The 21,583-nt window shown below is 46.9% G+C and overlaps 1 protein-coding gene across 1 annotated transcript; it reads left to right on the forward strand.

Annotated features, from left to right (window-relative positions):
* The first annotated feature begins 11,375 nt into the window (after positions 1 to 11,375).
* LOC123069989 (beta-galactosidase 2) lies at positions 11,376 to 19,858 on the forward strand. Its single transcript, XM_044492988.1, has 19 exons — positions 11,376 to 11,752; positions 11,866 to 11,961; positions 12,059 to 12,171; positions 12,420 to 12,486; positions 12,574 to 12,666; positions 12,760 to 12,903; positions 13,158 to 13,246; positions 13,342 to 13,447; positions 13,532 to 13,619; positions 17,039 to 17,157; positions 17,249 to 17,413; positions 17,588 to 17,760; positions 17,839 to 17,948; positions 18,045 to 18,154; positions 18,243 to 18,353; positions 18,422 to 18,523; positions 18,614 to 18,819; positions 18,898 to 19,216; positions 19,304 to 19,858. Exons 1-19 carry the CDS (start codon positions 11,561 to 11,563, stop codon positions 19,412 to 19,414), a joined length of 2,514 nt encoding a protein of 837 aa, XP_044348923.1. The 5' UTR covers positions 11,376 to 11,560; the 3' UTR covers positions 19,415 to 19,858.
* Positions 19,859 to 21,583: the final 1,725 nt, after the last annotated feature.

The following is a 21,583-nucleotide window of genomic DNA, read 5'->3' on the forward strand; positions in this document are numbered from 1 at the left end:
TCTCTGGACGCGTTCGCCGAGAGGCTCGGTGGCATGGCGGCGCGCTACGCGGCGCTGGGCTCAACCCTGGAGGATGCAACGCTCGTCAAGAAGTTGCTTGACTCGGTGCCGAACCGGCTGTACACGGCGGTGGCCAGCATCGAACAGTTCTGCGACGTCGGCACGATGTTGTTCGAGGATGCGTTGGGACGGCTGAAGGCTTTTGACGAGCGGCTACGGTGACGCGATCAGGCAGGCGGCGAGCGAGCTGCTATACACGGCGGCGCAATGGAGGGCGCGGGAGTGGCGCCACGGCGGCTCTCGGGATGACAACGACGAGGCGTGCAGCGAGGCGTCGGGCTTCGGCGGCAACAAGAAGGGCCGGTGCTACAAGTGCGGCGAGCGGGGTCACTTCAAACGTGACTGCCCGCAGTGGAAGAAGGCGCCGGCGCCGGAGCATGCACTTCTGGTCGACGGTGACGTCGAGGACGGCGGGCTGCTCTGAGCCGCGGCTTAGGGTGCGAGTATTGGGCGTAATAAGCCGCGGCGTCGCTCTTGGCACAGCTGGTGCGTGTATGGGCGCGCACCGGATGTGTCGGGCGCGTCGGGCCCGTGGTGTGTGCATGCGTGAGTGCGTGAGCTAGCGCGTGTGTGCGCGGGGCCATGCTGGGTTGTTAGTGAGCGATCAAGAGGGGTAGACCGCGTCGGGCGCGCTGGGAGGCCGTGGCGATCGCGTTCGGGCGCGGTGCATGGACGCGGCCAGAGCGCGGAGGACGTGGGGGAGTGAGTGAGCGAGTGGGTGCAGGGCAAGGCCGTGCAGGCTGGTGCTCGCGGGTATAAAACCCTAGTTCCTCTCTGTAGCTCGTTGACATGATCGAGTTCGTGCTCGAGGTAAGGGAAAAGCGTACGTGCGTTGGAAAAATCCCCGTGTCCACCATTCTCTGAACTTCTCTGAATCTTTTCTTCCTCCTCTCCGGTGACTGAGCCACGGCAACAGTGAGTGAGCAGAGTGTGAGGGAGAGGAGAGCTGCGGCGAGGCAGTGGCGATTCCAACAAGATTTACCATGTAATCAAGTTAGTTTTGTTAGGGTTTGATCCCTAGTATCCACTATGTTACGAGATTGATGTTGCTATGACTTTGCTATGCTTAATGCTTGTCACTAGGGCCCGAGTACCATGATTTCAGATCTGAACCTATTATGTTTTCTTGAATATATGTGTGTTCTTGATCCTATCTTGCAAGTCTATAGTCACCTATTATGTATTATGATCCGACAACCCCGAAGTGACAATAATCGGGATACTTCTCGGTGATGACCGTAGTTTGAGGAGTTCATGTATTCACTATGTGTTAATGCTTTGGTCCGATTCTCTATTAAAAGGAGGCCTTAATATCCCTTAGTTTCCACTAGGACCCCGCTGCCACGGGAGGGTAGGATAAAAAATGTCATGCAAGTTCTTTTCCATAAGCACATATGACTATATTCGGAATACATGCCTACATTACATTGATGAACTAGAGCTAGTTCTATGTCACCCTATGTTATAGCTATTACATGAGGAATCGCATCCGACATAATTATCCATCACTGATCCATTGCCTATGAGCTTTTCACATCTTGTGTTTCGCTTATTTACTTTTCCGTTGCTATTGTTACAATCACTACAAAACCCAAAAATATTACTTTTGCCACTGTTACCTTTATTATCATACTACTTTGCTACTAAATACTTTGTTGCAGGTACTAAGTTATCCAGGTGTGGTTGAATTGACAACTCAACTGCTAATACTCAACAATATTCTTTGGCTCCCCTTGTGTCGAATCAATAAATTTGGGTTGAATACTTTACCGTCGGAAGCTATTGCGATCCCCTACACTTGTGGGTTATCACTCCCCTGGAAGGTTTTGGGATATTTGAGAATATATAGGCGGAAGAAATAGGTCGGTGGAGTCACGAGGGCCCCACAAGGGTGGGGGCGTGCCCTACCCCTCCCGACCTTGTGGTCTCCTCGTGGCTTTCCTGACGTGCACTCCAAGCCCTCGGGATGTCTTCTGGTCCAAGAAAAATCATCGCGAAAGTTTCATTCCGTTTGGACTCCGTTTGGTATTCCTTTTCTGCGAAACTCTAAAACAAGGAAAAAACAGGAACTGACACTGGGCTCCAGGTTAATATGTTAGTCCCAAAAATAATATAAAATAGCATATTAATGCATATAAAACATCCAAAACAGATAATATAATAGCATGGAACAATCAATAATTATAGATACGTTGGAGACGTATCAAGCATCCCCAAGCTTAATTCCTGCTCGTCCTCGAGTAGGTAAATGATAAAAACAGAATTTTTGATGTGGAATGCTACCTAACATATTTATCCATGTAATTCTCTTTATTGTGGCATGAATGTTCAGATCAGTATGGTTCAAAACAAAAGTCTAATATTTACATAAAAACAATAATACTTCAAGCATACTAACAAAATAATTATGTCTTCTCAAAATAACATGGCCAAAGAAAGCTTATCCCTACAAAACCATCACACAAAATATTCAAATCATGCACAACCCCGATAACAAGCCAAGCAATTGTTTCATACTTTTGACGTTCTCAAACCTTTTCAACTTTCACGCAATACATGAGCGTGAGCCATGGACATAACACTATAGGTGGAATAGAAGGTGGTTGTGGAGAGGACAAAAAAGAAGGAGATAGTCTCACATCAACTAGGTGTATCAACGGGCTATGGAGATTCCCATCAATAGATATCAATGTGAGTGAGTAGGGATTGCCATGCAACGGATGCACTAGAGCTATAAGTTTATGAAAGCTCATAAAACTAAGTGGGTGTGCATCCAACTTGCTTGCTCATGAAGACCTAGGGCATTTTGAGGAAGCCCATCGTTGGAATATACGAGCCAAGTTCTATAATGAAAAATTCCCACTAGTATATGAAAGTGACAATATAGGAGACTCTATATCATGAAGATCATGGTGCTACTTTGAAGAACAAGTGTGGGAAAAGGATAGTAACATTGTCCCTTCTCTCCTTTTCTCTCTTTTTTTGGGCCTTCTCTTTTTTATGTGGCCTTTTCTCTCCTTTTTTTATTTCCTCACATGGGACAATGCTCTAATAATGAAGATCATCACACTTTTATTTACTTACAACTCAAAAATTACAACGCGATACTAGAACAAAATATGACTCTATGTGAATGCCTCCGGCGGTGTACCGGGATGTGCAATGAATCAAGAGCGACATGTATAAAAATGACGAATGGTGGCTTTGCCACAAATACAATGTCAACTACATGATCATGCATAGCAATATGACAATGATGGAGCGTGTCATATAAACGGAACGATGGAAAGCTGCATGGCAATATATCTCGGAATGACTATGGAAATGTCATAATAGGTAGGTATGGTGGTTGTTTTGACGAAGGTAAGTGGTGGGTTTATGGTACCGGCGCAAGTTGTGCGGCACAAGAGAGGCTAGCAATGGCGAAAGGGTGAGAGTGTGTATAATCCATGGACTCAACATTAGTTATAAAGAACTCACATACTTATTGCAAAAATCTATTAGTCATCGAAAAAAGTACTACACGCATACTCCTAGGGGGATAGATTGGTAGGAAAAGACCATCGCTCGTCCCCGACCTCCACTCATAAGGAAGACAATCAAAAAATATCTCATGCTCCAACTTCGTTACATAACAGTTCACCATACGTGCATGCTATGGAACTCACAAACCTTAACACAAGTATTTCTCAAATTCACAACTACTTATTAGCATGAATCTAATATCACTATCTTCATCAAAACAATCATAAGGAATCAAACTTCTCATAGTATTCAATGCACTATATATGGAAGTTTTTATTATATCCCTCTTGGATGCCTATCATATTAGGACTGGTTTTATAACCAAAGCAAATTATCATGCTGTTTTAAAGACTCTCAAAATAATATAAGTGAAGTGCGAGAGTTCATCAGTTTCTATAAAATAAAACCACCGACGTACTCTAAAAAGATATAAGTGAAGCACCAGAGCAAATTTGCCTAGCTCAAAAGATATAAGTGAAGCACATAGAGTATTCTAGTAAATCATGATTCATGTGTGTGTCTCTCAAAAGGTGTGTACAGTAAGGATGATTGTGGCAAACTAAAAAGTAAAGACTCAAATCATACAATACGCTTCAAGCAAAACACATATCATGGGGTGAATAGAAATATAGCCTCAAGTAAAGTTACCGATAGACGAAGACGAAAGGGGGGATGGTTTCGGGGCGTCCCCAAGCTTAGGCTCTTGGTTGTCCTTGAATATTACCTTGGGTTGCCTTGGTAATCCCGAAGCTTAGGCTCTTGCCACTCCTTATTCCATAGTCCATCAAATCCTTACCCAAAACTTCAAAACTTCACAACACAAAACTCAACAGAAAATCTCGTAAGCTCCATTAGTATAAGAAAATAAATCACCACTTTTGGTACTGTTGTTAACTCATTATTTATTTATACTAGTGTAATATCTACTGTATTAGAACTTTTCCATGGTTCATACCCCCCGATACTAGCCATAGATGCATCAAAATAAGCAAACAACACACGAAAAACAAAATCTGTCAAAAATAGAACAGTCTGAAGCAATCTGGATATTTCGAATACTTCTGTAACTCCCAAAATCCTGAAATATTAGGACGACGTAAGAATTTTGTTTATTAATCTCCTTCTAAAAGAATCAATATTTTATAACGCTCCTGCTAAAAATGAGAATTGTTATCCTGAGCGCAAAAGTTTCTGTTTTTCAGCAAGATCAAATCAACTATCACCGTAAGCTATCCCAAAGGTCTTACTTGGCACAAACACTAATTAAAACACAAAACCACACCTAAACAGAGGCTATATGAAATACTTATTCAAAAAAGGAACTAAAAATATTGGGTTGTCTCCCAACAAGCGCTTTTCTTTAACGCCTTTTAGCTAGGCATTGATAATTTCAATGATGCTCACATGAGCGATAGCAATTGAAACACAAAGAGAGCATCATAAAACATATGACAAACAAGTTTAAGTCTAGCATGCTTTCTATGCATAGGGATTTTATAAGCAAACAAAATATCAAGGCAAACAAAAACTAGCATATGCAAGAAAGAAGAAATTGATGATAGCAATCTCGACCTGAAGGGAGGTAATTTAGTAATATGAAAATTTCTACAACCATATTTTCCTCTCTCATAATAATTACATGTAGGATCATAAGCAAATTTAAGAAAATAGCTATCACATAACATATTCTCAACATGATCCTCATGCATCCGAAGTTGCCACTCTTCCAAAATAGTGGGATTAACATTAACTAAAGTCATGACCTCTCCAAACCACTTTTATCAAAAACTTCATAAGACTAAACATCATCCAAATATTTGGGATCTAAAATTGACACTCTTCCAAACCCACTTTCAATATTATTGCAAACACTTTATCAATCTCATATTCATCATGGGGCTTAAATAAATTTTCAAGGTCATAAGAAGAATTAACCCAATCATTATCATTGCAACAAATTGTGAACATAGCAAAACTAGAATCCCCAAGCTTAGGGTTTTGCATATCATTAACACAATTGACATTAATGGAATTTATAATAATATCATTGCAATCATGCTTTTCATTCAAGGGACTATCGTGAATCACTTCATAAATTTCATCATACTTTTCAGATTCACGAATTTCAAGCAAAACTTTATAAAGATAATCTAGTGCACTCAACTCACTACCAAATTGGTTCATCATAATTGGACCTCTTAACAAGATTAGCAAGTGGATGAATATCCATAAACCTTAGGTTCTCCGATTTGCAATAAATACACAATTATTCCAACCAAACAAACAAACGACCCAAGTAAGAGATAAAGGCAAAAGAAAAGACATATGGAAAGAAGGGCGAAGAAAAGGAAAATCTTTTCAAAAATCATTTTAGAAGTGAGGGAGAGGAAAATGAGAGGTGAATGGCGAATAATGTAATGCAAGAGATGAGAGTTTGTGATGGGTACTTGGTATGTCTTGGCTTGGCGTAGATCTCCCTGGCAACGACGCCAGAAATTCTTCCTGCTGCCTCTTAAGCTTGCGTTGGTTTTTCCCTTGAAGAGGCAAGGGTGATGCAGCAAAGTAGAGTAAGTATTTCCATCAGTTTTGAGAACCAAGGTATCAATCCAGTAGGAGACAATGCACAAGCCACCAAATACCTGCACAAACAAACACCAACTTGCACCCAACGCGATAAAGGGGTTGTCAATCCCTTCAAGGTTATTTGCAAAGTGAGAACTGATATAGATCGATAAACAGTAAAGTAATACTTTTTGTATTTTTGGTCTATGGAACGGAAAGTAAAAGATTGCAAAGAAAGTAAAAAGGAAACTAAAATTGTAGATCGGAAACTTATATGATGGAAAGTAGACCTAGGGGCCATAGGTTTCACTAGAGGCTTCTCTCAAGATAGAAAATATTACGGTGGGTGAACAAATTACTGCCGAGCAATTGATAGAAAAGCGCATAATTATGATGAAATCTAAGGCAATGATCATGAATATAGGCATCACCTCCGTATCAAGTAGACCGACTCCTGCCTGCATCTACTACTATTACTCCACACATCGAGCGACTCATGCCTGCATCTAGAGTATTAAGTTCATAGAACAGAGTAACGCATTAAGTAAGATGACATGATATAGCGGGATAAACTCAAGCAATATGATGAAAACCCCATCTTGTTATCCTCGATGGCAACAATACAATACGTGTCGGTTACCCTTCTGTCACTGGGATCGAGCACCACAAGATTGAACCCAAAGCTAAGCACTTCTCCCATTGCAAGAAAAACCAATCTAGTTGGCCAAACCAAATCGATAGTTCGAAGGGACTTGCAAAGGTACCAAATCATGCATATAAGAATTTAGAGGAGATTCAAATAACATTCATAGATAAGCTGATCATAAATCCACAATTCATCAGATCTCGGCAAACACACCGCAAAAGCGTATTACATCGAATAGATCTCCAAGAACATCGAGGAGAAATTTGTATTGAGAATCAAAGAGAGAGAAGAAGCCATCTAGCTACAAGCTATGGACCCGTAGGTCTGTGGTAAACTACTCACGCTTCATCGGAGAGGCAATGGTGTTGATGTAGAAGCCCTCCGTGATCGAATCCTCCTCCGGCGGGATGCCGAAAAAGGACCCTAGATGGGATCTCACAGGTACAGAAGGTTGTAGTGGTGGAAAAGTGGTTTCGTGGCTCCCCTGGAAGGTTTTGGGATATTTGAGAATATATAGGCGGAAGAAATAGGTCGGTGGAGTCACGAGGGGCCTACAAGAGTGGGGGGCGCGCCCTACCCCCTAGGCGCGTCTCCCGACCTTGTGGCCGCCTCATGGATTTCCTGACATGCACTCCAAGCCCTCTGGATGTCTTCTGGTCCAAGAAAAATCATCGCGAAAGTTTCATTCCGTTTGGACTCAGTTTGGTATTCCTTTCCTGCGAAACTCTAAAACAAGGAAAAAAACAGGAACTGGCATTGGGCTCTAGGTTAATAGGTTAGTCCCAAAAATAATATAAAATAGCATATTAATGCATATAAAACATCCAAAACAGATAATATAAACAATCAAAAATTATAGATACATTGGAGACGTATCACCTCGCTCGAGTGGTCCATCGCGCGACAGCGAGTCAGACTCTCTTGGCTTCGCGACAATGATGTGGTTGTCTCCTTCCTCGAGGTTCATGCATCTCACAGGATGCAACACAATCTCATAACATCCCCTCGCCTGGGTGATCAGGTCATCACCGAGCATGGTGCCATGGCTGAGGTGGCCTTTCATCACTTCTCCAACGTCTTGGGCTCGGCCAAGAACCGTGACTTCTCCATTGACCATACGCAACTATGAGAGATGCGGCTCCCCCCTTACCGACCTTGAGGAGCCGTTCTCCGAGGACGAGATTTGGCATGCCGTCAAAAGCCTTCCCTGGGGGAAGGTGCCTGTCCCGGACGGCTTCATGGCTGAGTTCCTCCATGCATGTTGGGACATCATCAAGCATGACATATGCGAGGCATTCAACAAGTTCCACAACACGAATGGAAGAGGCTTCCAAAAACTGAATGAAGCTCTTCTCACCTTACTTCCCAAGCGCACGGACGCTGAGGCCCTCTTCGACTACCACCCCATCAGCCTCATTCACCTCAGTGCGAAGCTGTTCGCAAATGTGATCTCCCTCAGGCTCATGCCAAGAATTGGGACCTTGGTGTCAACCAACCAGAGCGCGTTCATTGCAGGGCGGTGCATCCATGATAACTTCTTAGTCTGGCAAATGACGCGTCTTCCTCATAACCTCAAGGTGCCGCGCATGCTTCTGAAGCTTGACATTGCATGGGCCTTCGACAGTGTATCCTGGCCTTTTCTGCTAGAGATGCTCTAGGATCTCGGATTTGGGAGCCGATGGCACGACTGGATCTCAATCCTCCTATCTACTGCCTCCACTAGAGTCACGATAAATGACCACCCCCCATTGGTCAAGCCTGCGGCCCGCGACAGGGCGACCCCATACCACCCATGCTATTCGCCATCGTCACTGACGTCCTCAACTCGATGCTCCTCCGCGCCGTCGACCTTGGCCTTATCCAGTGCCTCACAGCTCGACATGCTGCCTCGAGCATATCTCTCTACATGGATGACGTCGTCATCTTTTGCCACCCAGACCACCACGACATCTTGGTTGTGCGTGATCTTTTACGCGTCTTTGGACTGGCATCCTGCCTTCACACAAACTTTGGCAAATGCTCGACCACGCCTATCCAGTGCTCGGATGATCACATCGCCACCATCACGGTCGAAATGCAATGCCCAATGAAGACTTTCTCGGTGCAGTACCTTGGTCTCCCACTCTCCATCCTCGGGCCTTCCACCACGAGCCTTCTGTCGATCGTTCACAAGCTTGAGCGGAAGCTATCTACGTGGCCGGCGTCCATGTTATCCAAAGGAGACCGGCTTGCCCTTGCTCGACATGTCCCTTGCGCCATCCTGACCCACTTCCTCATCGCCATCGCCCTCAACCAGTCTATCCTTAAGAAAGTGAACAAGATCATCCGTGGATTTCTTTGGGCTGGGAGCAAGGAGGCGAATGGTGGCCAGTGTCTCGTCAACCGGCAGAGAGTCTGCCGACCACTCTCTCTCAGTGGGGCTGGGCATTCATGACTTGCAACACACAGGCATTGCCCTTCGGACGCGCAGCTTTGGATCCAATGCACGGATCCCTCTAGGCCCTGGAGCCACCTGCATATTTTGCACAACGATGACATGAGCGCCATCTTTCAGGTATCCACCACCTGGACTATCGAGAATGGTACTAGCTGCAAATTCTGGACCGACCACTGGATCAATGGGCGATCAGTGGCCGAGATTGCACCTCAAGTCTACGCGATGATTCCTCGGTGACGGTGCAAGATACGCACTATCCAGGATGGCCTACACCATAGATCTTGGGTGCAGGATATCCAGGGCGGCCTTGGCCCGGTTGCCATGGTACAGTATGTCGAGCTTTGGCGCGTCGTGCGCCACATCGAGCTCCTGGAGTCACCAGACATCCTCGGCCGGAGATGGACTACGTCGACCACCTACTCCGCCAGCTCATGCTACCAGGCACTATTCCTTGGTGCTTATGAGGACCCGCACTGGAAGCTCGCTTGAAAATCTTGGGCGCCACTACGCATCAAATTCTTCATCTGGCTTGCGCTTCAGGACCATTGCTGGACGACCGAGCGCCTTGTTTGACACGAGCTGCCCCACGAAGCCACATGCGCCCTTTGCGACCAACAAGAAGAAAGCATGAAACATCTTTTGGCAGGATGCCCCTTCTCCAGACAGGTGTGGGCATGAGGTTCTTTCCTGGGTTCGATCTACCGCCGATCTACCCAACGAGGATATGGAGTTCCATGCTTGGTGGGCTGCATCTTGCACCAACACGCCCATCGCCGCTCGCAAAGGACTAGCCTCCCTCATCATCCTCACCGCATGGTGGCTCTTGAAGCACCAGAATGGTTGTGTCTTTGACGCTGACCGGCCATCAGTCTACCGCCCATGCTCTATTATCAAGGACGAAGCGCGCCTTTGGGCTAGGGTCGGCGCCACCGCAATCAGGAACATTATCCCAGAGAGTTAGACTAGGCCATAGTGGAGATGCGCAGCCCCATCTGTCTGCTCCGTGATCACTTCCATGCCTCGCTGCGCACATGGCTTAGTGTATCGCGATAATCTTCTGCTGTAATACTTTCCTTCTATCAATGAAAAGATACACATCTTTTGCGTATTCGCGAAAAAAATAAACATCTAACACAACGCTAATTACAAAGTCCAATTATAGTCTAACCCGTAATAATATTCAACACATAGTACTCCCTTCGTCCCATAATATAAAAACGTTTTTAACACTAAGTATATTTTAACACGTCCTCTCACCGTGTGGCCAGCTCCCGAATCCCACCGAATCTCCCATCCTACCTGACCCAGTTATCAGTAATCCTAGATCCTTGCTCCATCTCTCCTCGCATAGACAAAAATATCCTTTTTTCGCGAATACGCAAAAGGCTTGCGTATCATTGCATTGATAGGTAGATGGTAGCAATTATACAAGAATGGGGGGGGGGGGGTAGGGCTGCCGAGCCTGTGCACAAGGATGGCGTGCAACGGCAGCCGTGTCGCATAGGGGAGGTGGGTGCGCCAGCCATAAGGCCCTAGACTACGTCTCTGGAATGATCAGCGCGAGACCTGCGGCGCCCGCACGAGCCCAAAGTCTTGCCTCCTTCCGGATGTCGTTGACGGCACGTCCGACTGAAGACCGGCGCCAAGAGATCCTGTCGGGCACGTCGACGAGGGCGAAGTGTTGGAGGCACCGCTAGAGGAAGACGTACTGGATGGCCATCTCGGTGCGAGCGCGCCCTAGATGTCCGTGATTCAGGCGCGGTTGTGGAGGCCGTCGCGCACAGAGAGCGCCTTGCGTCGTCGCTTGGGGACCTTGACGTAGATGAGAGGCGCGACCTCGGCGATGGAGCGACCGTCGAGCCAGCGATCCTCACAAAAATATCCTCGCTCTCCTTTCAAAGGAAATTTTTTTTTCCTCGCTCTACCTCTCTTCTAGCCTTATCACCGACAAGCAAATACTACTCCACTAGGCAAATACTATTCACAAACACTATTCAATACAGAAAATAGCATTACCAAACACTAAGCCGCATAAATGTTTAGAGAAAGAAAGCCATCATGAAGAAAGAGGAAATGAGGCGCAAAACTACACCCGTTGCAGATCGGGAGTGGCAGGAAAAGGGAACCAGCTGCAGACTCTGGACGGTGAAGCACGAGTGAACCTGACAAAGCCAAAGAGAGAGCGCGTGTGTCCTCCACCTCCAGCGAGCGCCTCACTTCACTCCCACTCCCACTCCCACTCCCGGTGGAGGGAAAAGCACCGAAAGGCGCCGCGTTTCCGCTTCTTTTTTTCACCGCACTTCCCTCCCTTTCCAGCTTCAGTCCTTCCCATGGCGTCCTCCGCGCTGCCGGCACCGTCCGTCGTCGCCGTCGCCGTCGCCGTCGCGTTCGTGTTCGCGGTGGCCACCCTCGCTGCGACGGCGTCGGCGGCCGTCACCTACGACCGCAAGGCACTAGTGGTGAACGGGCGGCGCCGCATCCTGCTCTCCGGCTCCATCCACTACCCGAGGAGCGTGCCCGAGGTACCGGCTTCTTGCTTCTCCAGCAGCCCCTGCTCCGCTCTCTTTCCCGAGAAAAATGCCGGCTCCCAGTGTGACTATTTTCTTTCTTTGCTTGTTTCTGCGGCCGCGTGCAGATGTGGCCGGATCTGATACAGAAGGCCAAGGACGGCGGCCTCGACGTGGTGCAGACGTACGTGTTCTGGAATGGCCACGAGCCCTCTCCAGGCCAGGTTGCTACTTTCTCCAACAACTGCTATGCTAAAAAAAGGTTGATTTGTTTTGCTTTCTGATGCTGCTTGGTCTGGGTGAATCGATTGTATTGTGCAGTACTATTTCGAGGGGAGGTATGATCTAGTGCGCTTCATCAAGCTGGTGAAGCAGGCCGGACTCTACGTGCATCTCCGCATTGGCCCCTACGTCTGCGCCGAGTGGAACTTCGGGTAACAACCACCTACTATACCCGCATTGCTCTCAACATTTGTTACTCTACCAAATAAGCACTAGCTGGCTGATTAGTTTTCTTACAAGGTAAGTGGTTTCAGTGATTTCTAGGTGCCAGTTATTGCTCGTGCTAAATCATTTACTACTGCAGTTTTGTGGCTGATGAGGGATGTTGCCATATTGACAAGTCTTGATGTTGACTTCTTTTGAAGAGAAATATGCTAAATCACACTCCCTTTGACTGCAGTGGTTTCCCTGTTTGGCTCAAGTATGTCCCCGGCATCAGCTTTAGAACTGATAATCAGCCATTCAAGGCAAGTGTCGTCTTGGCAGCTCCGCTCTGTTTTAATCCCTAGCTTCTTTCTAAATGTCTGTATTTCCATCATGATTCTTTCAAACAGCTTGAGATGCACAAGTTCACCACCAAGATCGTTGACATGATGAAGTCGGAAGGGTTCTTTGAGTGGCAGGGAGGACCAATAATCCTCTCCCAGGTATGTATGCTTCAAATTGTTTTGACCTCTGTTGCTAGCATATTGGATTTCTTTTCAACCAGGCCCACCTTTAAATCCTCATTGTCCTTGCAGATCGAGAACGAGTTTGGCCCCTTGGAGTGGGATCAGGGCGAGCCTTCCAAGGCCTACGCTTCATGGGCAGCTAACATGGCGATTGCGCTCAACACAGGTGTTCCATGGATCATGTGTAAAGAGGACGACGCCCCAGATCCAATTGTATGCTGTGCACTCCTTGGCTTTAATATGTGTACCCCATAGACACTAGTTCCCTGTTTCTTTTAATGTGCTGGGGTCATTCATCTTCATGACCCCAGTTTCCAAGAATGGAAAGAAAACGTGTCCATCATATTTACTCACTGGATCATCTGCCAAGCTTTTCATTTCTAAAAGGAACTTCCACCCTTACATGACATAATTTGGACTAGGAGATTTCACTCCGCTAGATCTCACTGTTGATTTACTGCTGGCAGATTAATACATGCAATGGATTTTACTGTGACTGGTTCTCCCCGAATAAACCTCACAAGCCTACCATGTGGACCGAGGCTTGGACTGCCTGGTAAATTCATTCTTCTCTCTCTAAAAGGCTACTACCACATGATATTTTGTATGTTTGTCTTTCTCCATGTAAATCTTCTTTTCTCCTTACCGCAGGTATACAGGCTTTGGTGTTCCGGTTCCACATAGACCAGTAGAGGATCTAGCATATGGTGTTGCCAAGTTTATCCAGAAGGGGGGCTCTTTTGTTAATTATTACATGGTAAGTCACACTGATCCTTTCTGTTTAACTGAAGCTTATCATGTCACCAACTTTTTGGTACCAAGTTGTGACGCCTCTTTTCAGTATCACGGAGGGACAAACTTCGGGCGGACAGCTGGTGGTCCATTCGTTGCAACTAGCTATGACTACGATGCTCCTATTGATGAATACGGTGAGTTCACTTCTCCATGCTCTGTTTATCTTCAATGCATGCGTTGCTTTTGGCACATGTTACATTTTTGTTAGAAAATTGAAGCTTCCTTACCCCCGGCCTTTGTACTAACTAAGGATGCATACAACCAAATTATTACAAATCTGATTAAACTGGCAAAAGAAAAAAAGGGAAACATCATGGCAGATTATCAAACACAGACACAATACAACCCGTAGCCGAGTCCCTTGTAATCCCAACGTTGAAGGCTACCAAGAGATTGTCCACACGCTAACTGTTAGAGTACGTAATGGGCCTAATGGGCCCATTAGTCTTAGGGTTAATTAGAGATAAGGGTCGTTTGCTTAGGGGTCAAGTAAGCCTTGCTTGAGAGTCAAGTAAACCTCTCTATATAAAGAGAGGAGATGTATCAATCTAATCAAGCAAGAATTAAGAAGGAAATCCCTTCCCTCTTGCCCGGCCGTGGGCAGAAAGGCCCCCGGCCGGCCCTCTTGCGCCCTCCTTCTAGCAGCCACATAACAATTTGGTACCAGCTAGCTTCGGTTCGATCATGTCTTCACCACCGCCAAGCCCGTCTCTTCCACTGCCGGTCACCCTGCTCCTGCCCGCGCCGGGATCCTTTGTCGCGCCCGCCCCCACCGTCCTCACCTGGGAGGACGTGTCCGGGGTGCTGCGGGACCTAACCCAGGCGGTCCAGGAGATCCACCTGTTCTTGGCCGGGTCTTACGGGCCGCACTCGGTTGCGCCGCCCATCACCGCCCCCGCGCCGCTGTGGCTGCCGTGGCAACCGCCGCACCAGGCGGCCTTCGCCGTGCTCGCCGGGCCGCTGCAGCTGCCATCCATCGCCACCACCGCCCAGCCCTGGCTGCAGTGGCAGCCACCGCTCCTGGCGGCCTCCGCCGCGCCCGGCGCGACAGCGCAGCAGCCGCTGCAGCTGCAGCAGCCACCGCGGTCAGCTCCGCCGCCCACTATGGGATGCCCTACGATGGGAGTGCGACGACCTCGTTCCCATCAGCGCCGCCGCCATCCCAGGGCGTCCACATCCAGCAGATCAAGTCCCTGCCGTCGCCGTCACCGCTTCTGTCTTGGATCGCTACCCACCACGTGTTGGTGGCGGTGAGGCTGCAGGCTGCTGCGCGCGGCCTCCTAGCGCGTCGGCGTGTGCGGGAGATGCGTGGTCTGCAGCTGCTGCTCCTCCAAGTTGCCCTTCGCTGCGCAAAGGACCTCGATCTCGTCCGCTGCGTCGGGGATCTTGGGCATGTGGTTTCCCCCACGGGCGGCCGGCATGCTGTTTTCCCCGCGGGCAGCGACCTCAAAGTCTGCGACATCGGCGGTTGGGGGGGCGCACCCCTCCTCGTCATTCTCCATCGCAAGCCCTCCACTCTTCCCTGTGCGGTGCAGACCAACAGCCATACACATGCACTCCTTTTGTCCAGGTGGTGTCCATGGGATCCAGGTGGCTGTACACGTGCACGTCCAAAATAAAGCGTCCTAGTCTATTTCAAGTTGAGAATAATAAAACAAGCCGAGATGTAAAAGGCTTGGTTTTAGGTGTTATGTTTGTGTTGCGTCGAGTCATGGTTATAAGTTGGTTAGGCTGCAGCTCGAGGACAAGCTGCATGTCCAGGTGGGGTGTAGTGTTAGAGTATGTAATGGGCCTAATGGGCCCATTAGTCTTAGGGTTAATTAGAGATAAGGGTCGTTTGCTTAGGGGTCAAGTAAGCCTTGCTTGAGAGTCAAGTAAACCTCTCTATATAAAGAGAGGAGATGTATCAATCTAATCAAGCAAGAATTAAGAAGGAAATCCCTTCCCTTTTGCCCGGCCGTGGGCAGAAAGGCCCCCGGCCGGCCCTCTTGCGCCCTCCTTCTAGCAGCCACATAACACTAACACCAACTACGCAACAATGAGGCGTAGAGGAACTTAGTCTTCAATGCGGCGCCTCCAACGAGAAATAGGACTAGCATCGTCGTCACCGGATTCAACCAATAAGGCCACATCCTGGATTTTCATCGGGCAGCATGTATCGGTGCACCATAGCAACGCCTTCAGGAGGAATGCCGTGGTTTCTGAGTCTAGATAGGCAGATAGCCAGACCTACGTTGTTACCCTGGATAGAAGCTGCCGACTGAGCCCTCTGAGATGCCCCCATGGCCGGATCCAGTTGAAGACTGCACCATGCAGTGCCTGGATCTGTCACCACCACAGCTGATTGCCTTGGACCCGCCTAGCTGATCATGCCGGCTGCCAAACGGCTATCGTGAAATGATGGCTGATACTGGCAAAAGGAGACACATGAGGAGCTGACCGCCGTCGTCGCCATCTGCTGGAGTAGCTGAACTGCCGCGATCTCCACTGATCACCATTGGATCCTTACAAGCAGGCCGCCCTACGATCCAAAAAGCTGCGCCGCCTTCTTGGATCAGTTGTCCCACATCCGTGCTGCCATGCCTCCAGAGGAGACACCGACGACGAGGAGTAGGAGGGAGAGTTCCCCGATGTCAGGGGCTGGATAGGAGGCGGTCCCTGACAACGACGAGGTGACAGATCACAAGAGGCGGTGGTGGCGGCTGCTGCTCTAGGGGAAAACCCTAATCGCCCCTGGGTGCACGTGGGCCGCTCAGGGAGCGAACCCTGTTGGCACATGGTATATACTCCGTTCACAAGTATAAGATGTTTTGGATATTTCAATATGGACTAGTGCATACGGTCTGAAATGAGTGAACACACACACACTAAAATGTGTCTGTATACATCCGAATCAGAAAAAAGTTACAGTAGAACATCTTATAATAGTGAACGGAGGGAGTACTTTGAACCTATTTCATGCCACATAGTGGTTGCTGCCACTTGGATATTTTTTTGTCTGAAGCGGCCCTTGTATAGGCAATTGCCCTTACTAGTGAACTTGAATGGAACAACGATGCAGTTTAGGTATTTTCTGACACCTTCACCCCTTAATTAATTGTACAAAGCAATGTGGCAGCATCCACATTCCACTCTGCAGTATCCAGGTTCAAGTCCATTGCCTGAGTTACAGAGAGATTTTCATCCACTCCAATTCTCAAGGTCCATAACCTTTTAAAGACACAGATGGAGAATAATTTGTTTCTCTAAACAATGGATTAGCAACAATGCAGTGATTTTCATCCACTCCAATTCTCAAGGTCCATAACCTTTTAAAGACACAGATGGAGAATAATTTGTTTCTCTAAACAATGGATTAGCAACAATGCAGTGTCTGATTGCACAAATCGTTTTATATATTACCTACATCGTAATGGTGACATTTGGTGCTACATTACAGCAAAATTGTTTTTTGTTCTTTCTTTGTCGATGTTGTACAGCACGTACTTTGTTATTATGTACCCCCTAATCCTATGTACCAATTTGACCGAACTTTTTCCCTTTGCTTCCTCAGGCTTATTGAGAGAACCAAAATGGGGCCACTTGAAGGAGTTGCATAGAGCCATCAAGCTTTGCGAACCAGCCCTGGTTGCAGGAGATCCCATTATATCTTCCCTTGGGAAGGCTCAGAAGGTTGTGATGACATTCTGTTCTTTTCTCTACTTGAGACCTACACTATTTCGTTCATAAGCCAGAACTGACTTCTTGGTAACTTTCTGTTCAGTCATCCGTTTTTAGGTCAAGCACAGGAGCTTGTGCAGCTTTTCTTGAGAACAAGGATAAGCTATCTTATGCAAGGGTATCGTTCAGCGGAATGCATTATGACCTGCCTCCTTGGTCTATCAGTATTCTTCCGGACTGCAAAACAACAGTCTTCAACACCGCTAGGGTGAGATTAGGCACTTGAGCTATCTGGTTAATTTAGTTGGCTTGCTTACATTGTATATTCATCCAAGCTTAATATGTGTAGTTTCTTTTTTACTACCGTTATTTAAAATCTGTATCTGATCTGAATTTTTGCCTTTTTATCATTATTTAAAGTTTTTGTGATATGCTTATACAGGTTGGCAGCCAGATTTCACAAATGAAAATGGAATGGGCTGGAGGACTCACATGGCAGTCATATAATGAAGAGATTAATTCCTACAGTGAGGAGGAAGCATTTACAGCGGTAGGATTACTGGAACAAATAAATATGACGAGGGATAACACAGACTACTTGTGGTATACAACATAGTAAGTGGCCTAACTCCACCAACAATATGAATATATGACTCTTTGCAATTCACTGGTACTAAAAGTTTCATTTTCAAGTGTTGATGTTGCGAAGAATGAGCAGTTCCTCACCAGTGGGAAGTCTCCAAAACTCGCTGTGATGTCGGCTGGTCATGCTTTGCATGTTTTCGTTAATGGACAATTAACAGGTAACTATGAAGTCTCTGCCACGCTTGACAAAAAATTGTGCATCTCTTAACTGTCAAAAGCAATTGATCTTCAAATACTCCCCAATCCGTTCACAGGAACTGTTTACGGCAGTGTAGAAGACCCAAAACTAACGTATACTGGGAGTGTGAAACTATGGGCAGGAAGCAACACTATTTCATGCTTAAGTATAGCAGTTGGTCTCCCTGTAAGTGAATAGTTTGCTAACTAAGATGGTACTCTTGGTCATGCAATATTTGAGCCTTTGTATATTTATTTTCCATTCCTGTATACAGAACGTTGGAGAACATTTTGAGACTTGGAATGCTGGAATTCTTGGTCCGGTGATACTTTATGGCCTGAATGAGGGAAGAAGAGATCTCACATGGCAGAAATGGACCTATCAGGTAATGTATGTTGTTTTAATGTGCTGTGCACAAGCATTAACATAAAAAAACCTAATGTATATGGGCAGGTTGGTTTGAAAGGTGAGGCTATGAGTCTTCATTCACTTAGTGGAAGCTCATCGGTAGAATGGGGAGAACCTGTACAGAAGCAGCCTCTGACATGGTACAAGGTAATGTGAAATTTGCATGTGATTAGTTGGTACCCATGTGGTATAGCCATCATTTTTTAGAAGATGTATCCCACAGTTGCCTCTTTTCAGGCTTTTTTCAACGCACCAGATGGTGACGAGCCATTAGCCTTGGACATGAATAGCATGGGGAAGGGGCAAATCTGGATCAACGGTCAAAGCATTGGACGGTATTGGCCTGGCTACAAGGCCTCCGGAACATGTGGTTACTGTGATTACCGTGGTGAATATGATGAGACGAAGTGTCAAACCAACTGCGGTGACTCTTCTCAGAGATGGTAGGAACTCCATGGTTTAGAAGTAACTATTACAGAACCACCCATGGCATTATTTACATCTATGTCATGTTCCTTCAGGTACCATGTTCCTCGCCCATGGCTTAATCCTACTGGGAACCTATTGGTGATATTCGAGGAGATTGGTGGTGACCCTAGTGAAATTTCAATGGTGAAAAGAAGTACTGGAAGTGTATGTGCTGACGTGTCTGAATGGCAGCCGTCGATGACGAACTGGCGTAGCAAGGAGTACGAGAAAGCTAAGGTCCACCTCCAGTGTGATCATGGGCGGAAAATAAGTGAAATAAAATTTGCCAGCTTTGGCACACCGCAGGGGTCCTGCGGGAGCTACTCAGAAGGCGGATGCCATGCACACAAGTCGTATGACATGTTTCGGAAGGTAATGGGTTTGCGACCATCGCATTAGTTGGGCTTTTCTTTACCTAGTCGTGCTTGTACCTAGAATCTGAATTGGCATTTCTTGCAGAACTGCATTAACCAAGAGCACTGTGCGGTAAGCGTGGTTCCAGAGGTATTTGGTGGAGATCCTTGCCCTGGGACAATGAAAAGGGCTGTTGTGGAGGTTATGTGTGGCTGAACTGCCAAGGTATGTCGTGGAGCATGGTCCATACAGGATTCTGGCAACAGGTGAAAGTCACAGTAACCGTGACGCACAAACTGTCAGAAGTTACAGAAAATGAGTTGTATTTTAGACCGAATCATCAGTGTATGTACGTATTTAGTTTAGCCCATATACATGGATTTGCACGGACGGGAAGATTAGGATCGGTAGGTGTGGAAAAGGGTCTAGATACCGCTCGTCTGGTTTGCGGAGAGCCCGGAGGAGACTCTTGCTCACCTGAGTCCTCATGTGCAATGGCTTCTTCTGGATTGGAAGAGGTCATGTTCATTTTTCGCTCATTGAAGGATGCAAAATGTAATGTGCAGGGGCACCACCCCATTCATGCATTGTTATCTTGATTCTAACTAGTCAAAACAGGATAATGGTTCAGCTCACTAATAAAATTGCTCCGTTGTGTTATGTACTCATGCATCGCATATGTGCTGTGATTATTGAGATGTGGTTTGGTTCAGTTGGTGTCAGGTCACGTGTCAATTTAGGCCTGTCGTGTGATGGCTGATTTGTTTGGATGTGAGTGAGAGTGGTGGATCTGGTAGTACAAGAGACAAGCGATCTATTTACTTTAGGGCCTAGGCATGACAATGGTGAGAGAAAAATCGTAAGAAAAGACATGTCTTCGTGCTTCTTATTTAAGAGATGATCTCTTAGCATAACAAATCGTAAGAAAAGACCTGTCTTCGTGCTTCTTATTTAAGAGATGACCTCTTAGCATAATATGGCTCACCATGTTTTTAGAAATAGTTAGTTAGAAGATAAGCCTAAGAGATAACCATTGTACATGTTTTTTTTGTCATCTCTAAACTACATGTAATACGTAAGATAAAATTGTCTTATCAACCATTGTACATGCCCTTATGATTGTATTGCCCGAGTGTTGGTCGGTGATAGGGAATATCATCGGAGAGAGGTTTTCTTGGATAACAAGGTTTTTGCCGTGACGACAACTCAGGAAGAAAATGGGGGTAGGTGAGAACCTTACCAGCAGATGACCCTACAATAACACAATGGCTAGGTGTCAGTCAACTAACTTTCGATTTTGGGTTAGTCGATTTTGAACTTCGTCGGAGGGAGGTCGGAGGGAGGGAAGGAAGGAGCTCACCGGAGGGCTACCCACCATCTATCTTAGGGTGGGAGGTGGTGGCGGGAGAGCGACGGTGGTTGGGGGCGGTGGCGCAACTTCGCCGCAGAAAGTCTTCGTCAACGCCGGGGCTACAGGGATTGGGGGGGGGGGGTGCACCGCGGTGGTGGGCTGCGGTTGGGGAGAGGGTGGTGCAGTGAGGATGTGCGGGAGCGCCGCGGGCGGCGAAAGCAGGCGGCTAGACCAGTGGCGGCACGACTGTTAGAAGGAATAAGAAGAGGGGCTGGATGTTGAAGAAGGTGATCCGTCCGTCCATTTTCCAATGACCTAAACCAAATCGACTGACCTCCATTTTTCTTCATGCGACTGTCATCTAGCCATGTCCTTAGTATAACTTGGATCCCTCTCGAGAGGCCCCTAGCTCCCATTATATACCTGGTCGAGCTAGGGTTACATGGCTTGGGTCGGACTAAAGGTGGACCATGTCGTGTATCAGTGGATTGTTCATTCCCCTGCATCCCAAGTGGCGCGACAACCGGCTAATGTCTAAGCCCCAGAGATTATGTGCCAGCCTCCGCCTGGCTGGCGACGCCTGGGTGTCATATCCTGACAATAACTCCTTAGTGCCTCGTGATCTACCTGCCAAGGGAGTTTAATGCACAGAACCACCACTTTCGTGTCACGACTTTCGGAAAATCAACACTTTACAAAACGTGACATTTTTGCACCGAACTGAAAATATTGATAGTGGCAAAAAACACTAACGGTAGATGCTAAGCGTTTGGATGATGTCACTAATCAACCAGACCCGCCCGTCATGCCGAGTTGGCAAAAAAAAGTGCCACACGGACATGTTAGCTCGGTCTTCTTCTTCCTCCCTCACTTTCTCACACACTCTGTATGCTACCCCGTAGGATCCAAAGTATGTCTAGAGGGGGAGTGATTAGACCACTTGACCAAATAAAAATCTACCCTTTTCCCAATTTTAGTTGTGGACATATTTTAGCAATTATCACAAGTCAAGCAATCAACCTACACATGCAATT

The sequence above is a fragment of the Triticum aestivum genome, chromosome 3B (genome assembly GCF_018294505.1).
Source record: "Triticum aestivum cultivar Chinese Spring chromosome 3B, IWGSC CS RefSeq v2.1, whole genome shotgun sequence".
Classification (NCBI taxonomy): Eukaryota; Viridiplantae; Streptophyta; class Magnoliopsida; order Poales; family Poaceae; genus Triticum; species Triticum aestivum.

Bases quoted from the DNA above. Each gene is read 5' to 3' on its own strand.
- LOC123069989 (XM_044492988.1), top strand. From the start codon at position 11,561: ATGGCGTCCTCCGCGCTGCCGGCACCGTCCGTCGTCGCCGTCGCCGTC. The intron at 17,761-17,838 runs GTAAGTGGCCTA...TTCATTTTCAAG, and splicing joins TACTTGTGGTATACAACATA to TGTTGATGTTGCGAAGAATG. The intron at 17,949-18,044 runs GTAACTATGAAG...ATCCGTTCACAG, and splicing joins CGTTAATGGACAATTAACAG to GAACTGTTTACGGCAGTGTA.